Source organism: Sceloporus occidentalis, unplaced genomic scaffold (genome assembly GCF_023333645.1).
Source record: "Sceloporus occidentalis isolate IW3139 unplaced genomic scaffold, rSceOcc1.0.p SCAF_3, whole genome shotgun sequence".
Classification (NCBI taxonomy): Eukaryota; Metazoa; Chordata; class Lepidosauria; order Squamata; family Phrynosomatidae; genus Sceloporus; species Sceloporus occidentalis.
The window spans coordinates 12335170-12339649 of NW_028316983.1; the positions used below are offsets into that span (position 1 = coordinate 12335170).

Here is a 4480-nt window from a genome sequence, read left to right on the forward strand (position 1 = left end):
ACGATAAGGCACGTACCTGCACCTTAGGTCTGGTTGGGCATTCTGCAAATGGTTAGCCAGAGCCAACCATTTGGGAAGAGGAGGGACTTCACAACACTTAAGGTGAGTAGGTGTAGTAGATACACAACTCCATGTTTGCTTAGCCTTGCCTAAGAAATGTTGACTGACAGAACAGTCCAAATACTCTCTGCTAGTGCTATTCACTTGCAGGGAAAGCATTTTCACACACGCAGTGTTTATTTTTTAAGTTAGGCCCTGTAGAGGTGGCAATCCCCTAACAATGGAATGAGTTGTACTGGTATTTCCTACAGGTGTGACTAAGCAGGAAATTGATAAGGTTGGGCATTAAAAGCACCCTTGCTTGTTAACAGTTTAAACACTTCTCTGTCTCCAAAGCACTACGCCTGGCTCTATTTGTGTAGCCAAAAAAAATAAACGAGAGGCCATGTTGACCAACTGCAATACGTGTGTGATGGAAAATACTGTTGCTAATGCTTAAGAGGATGGCTTCTTTAACCAGCTCCTGTTCATGTCAACAGAGCTTGGAAAAGTTACTGTTGGGGACTTTTTTGACTCCTGATAAGAACAGTCATGCTAAATCAGACTAGAAGTCTATCCAATCCAGCATTCTGTTCGAACTATGGTCAATCAAGTGCCTATGGAAAGTCTACAAGCTGAGACATGGTTACAGCTGCACTCTCTATGTCACATTTCCCAACAACAACAACAACAACAATAATATCCTGTCTCTCCAACAGGATCAAGGCAGCTTACAACAGTGATAAAATACATACAATATAAAATTAAATCCCATTATTCCCTCCCTCCTAAAACAACATCATATTAATTCTAACATAACAACATAAAACAAATAAAATGCCATTTAAATTGTTAAAAACAGTCAGAGACAGAGAGAGACGGGTATCTTGGGTATTCTGTATGATGGTCTGTATCAGTGGGGGACTAAGTAGATTACTCAGAGAAGGCCTGAGCAATCTTCTTAGTCCCCCACTGATACAAACCATCATGATATATAGTCATACTGCCTTTGATACCTGAGGTATCATATAGCCTTCTTCACTCCTAGCTATTGATGGGCCCATCATCCATGAATGTACACATGACGTTCAACCTTCTGTCCATGCCTTCAGTTATCTTTTACCTCTTCCTTATTAGGAGGCCCCTTGTCAATGACACCTGCCCAGCATCCACCCCTTATATACTTTCACTAAATGTATAAGAGCTAGGGTCCCAAGTGTCTTCCTCTTATAAGGTTAATATTTTCTGTAGTATGTTTTTATGTGCCTATATGGTTTAGAATTCACATAGGCAGAGGCTTCTGCTGTAACAAATAAACATTGACTTTATTGAACAATATGTAGCAAGAATGTCACTTAGGTAGAACAGTTCCCAGTTAGTATGTTACAGAAATATTACAGTTGCAAGCCTTTCACAGTTTCCTCTTTACAATCTCCAATACTCTTTCTCTCCCACTCAGGAGCTTATCACACAGACTTAGGGAGCTGGGTATGTTTAGCCTGGAGAAGAGACAGTTAAAGGGTGATACAATAGCGCTGTTTAAGTATTTGAAGGGGTACCACATTCAAGATGGAACAAGCTTGTTTTCTGCTACCCCAGAGACTAGAACACAGAACAATGGGTGCAAACTCTAGGAAAAGAGATTCCAGCTCAACATTAGGAGGAACTCCCTGACAGTAAGAGCAGTAGAACACACCCTCAGATAGTAGTGGAATCTCCTTCTTTGGAAGTCTTTAAACAAAGGCTAGATGGACATCTGTTGGGGAAGCTTTGATTGTAAGTTCCTGCATGTCAGAAGGGGGTTGGACTGGATGGTCCTTGTGGTCTCTTCCAACTCTAGGATTCTATAATTTAACCCAACTGTACCCTGCCCTAGTGGTGCAGTGGTTAAATGCCTGTACTGCAGCCACTCACTCAAACTCACAAGGTTGCTAGTTCAAGACCAGCAAAAGGACTCAAGCTTGACTCAGGCTTGCATCTTTCTGAGGTGCTTTTAGCTTACAGTTGTAAACTGCTTAGACCCTGCTTAGGCAGTAAGAAGCAGTATATAAATGAAGCTTGTTTTTAATGGGATGCAGCCAGAACACAGGATGTAGGAGGGAATTATTGCACACAATTCACTGCCAGTTCTGCCAGCCGAGTGCACCCCAGTTCCCAGGCGCACCTCAGAAGCTGCTGTTCAATGTCAGAAAGCTCCTGGCTTTGAAAAGCGGCTTCCAAAGTGCGCCTGGGAGCCAGGGTGCAACCGGGCTGTACTCGCCCAGCGGAATTGGTGGCAATAATTCCCGCCTTCATCCCACATCCTGGCTGCACCCCATTAGGATACAGGTGGGTTAAATGTACGAGCGATAAGCTCATCAGTATCCTTCTCTCAACTCAGTTCCCTTCACCTCCTTTCAACTCTTTTAAACTCTCTTAACCTTCCCCCTCAACTGACACTCTCCACTGCACTCAGCTTAACTGCACTGAACTCCCCTGAACAGACCTCCACTGGACTTAACTCAACTCAACTGACTTCCCAGTCTCTCATTCTGCCTTCACAGTCATCCAGAACCAGGATTGACTGTCAGGAACCCAAGTCTGCCCAATGACTTCATCACAGGACACAATCCCCCTTTAAAGCCATCCAACTTGATTGAGAGCCATCCAGGGAGACCAGAGTCCACCTTTTCCAGAACATGCCCTATATTTCAACCTTTTGTTCCGGAGGAATTTCAAAATGTTCTCCATTTTGGGCATGACTAAGAAGCATGACTTTACATTTATATTAATGTTTTTAGCTATTATTTGGTAATATCCTACATTTTTCCTGAATGTCATAACATTTTGCTGTGCCTTGTCCTCCTTTGCAATTAGGATCTGGTTACCCTGGAGCCATACAAATATATTGTGGCTGTGAGTTCCACAATTTAATGATGCAATGTGTGAGGCAGTTCTTTTTATCTGTCTTCAATCTCCCATCCTACTGCTTCTGTGGATGACCTCAGGTTTTAGTATTACACGTGTGAAAAGTTTCTTCCTACCTACTTTCTTGTGTATAACTTTAGATGTTTCTGTTGTATCTTCCCATACCCAACTTTTGTCTAACATTAACAAATAGCAACATCAGAGTGTGGTCAAGATGGCTAAAGTTATTAATGAAGAAGAACACACAAGGTAGGAAAGGCTGCAGCAGCTTGGTTTTGCCTGAGCCTACAGGAAGGGCAAGACTCTGCTCCTCTACTCCTTGTTAAGTTTACTTAGTGCAAACTACTCTTGCATTCACCTTGCAGCAAGTGAAGCAAGCTGAGGACCAATTCTACCTTACTGGATGGAACACTCTATAGTTAATAGTTTTGCGGGGCCATTAGTGATCATGGCAATAGTGCTATGATCATAAACACATATACCAAAGAGTTGCAAAGGCATAAGTCTAGTTTACATATTCATAGCTGCCCAACTGTATGCCAGTAAGTATCTGAGGTTCCAAGAATGGAGTGCCATGGCACTATTATCCCAGAATGCTAATGCCTGTGTTTATTTTTCCCTTCACAGCTCACAAGAAGTCAGTGGGAAGGAGACGAAATGGCAAAGCAACTGAGGTCCCAGCTGGTGTACACAAAGCCACAAAGGAAATGCCAAACCACAGCCCTGTTTTCCAACACAATGATAATGAAGAAACATAGCTTGTATCTGACCTCTACACCTGAAGCTGTTGTCAGATATTTCTGGCTTCGTGACAAAATGACTCCAGAAGTAACACAGATAAACAACCTTCTCTGTCTCACAGAATTGCCCAGCAGCATTGTTTTAAACCCTGGCTCATGAATGAATTTATGTGGACTAGTAACTCACTGGTGCTCTGAAGAGCTTTAAGAAATTCTCAAGTTCTCTCAAAATATGGGCAATGAGACTTGAATAGTTCAGTGGCTTCCTCCACTTTACCATTCTCATTCTTCTTGCTCAGTTACAGGTCCTGCCAGTTCACTGGCATTTTAATAGCAATTTTGGCAGAACAATTTATTGTGAACATACAAATTGATACAAAGAGCTAGGGGCACAGAACCTCATCATGATCTAAGTGGAAGATAATGCTCTCAATGGCTTCCAGTCATTAGGGTTATTACTGATGATGGAGGCTTTAGAGTACTGAGAACCAGTTACTGGGAAACATGAGTTGGAGTGTTCTTTTGTGTTCATATTTTCCCTATGGTCTTCCCAAAGGTGTCTGGTTGACCACTGAGCCAACAGAATGCTAGCTAGCTAGGGCCCAGCCTGGTGCTTTGTATGTTCTTTTAATTGTTGCATTAAATGACCAAGCACACCTACTGAATGCAGAAAGCCCCAGGTTCAATCCCTGTCATCTGTCTATCCAAAAAGTACCATGTTGCAGGTGATCATGGCAAAGATTCTTTTCTGCCTGAGGACCTGGGAAACTGCAGCTAATCAAAGTAAATAATAC

The 4480-nt window shown here is 42.5% G+C and overlaps 1 protein-coding gene across 1 annotated transcript in view; it reads left to right on the forward strand.

Annotated features, from left to right (window-relative positions):
- Positions 1–3767, forward strand: part of RBBP8NL (RBBP8 N-terminal like) — a 37002-nt gene extending 33235 nt beyond the window's left edge. The window contains exon 13 of the mRNA XM_089518473.1: positions 3574–3767. Coding sequence (XP_089374599.1) covers positions 3574–3704 — 131 coding nt within the window. The 3' untranslated portion in view covers positions 3705–3767. The remainder of the gene's footprint in view (positions 1–3573) is intronic.
- The last annotated feature ends 713 nt before the right edge of the window (positions 3768–4480 follow it).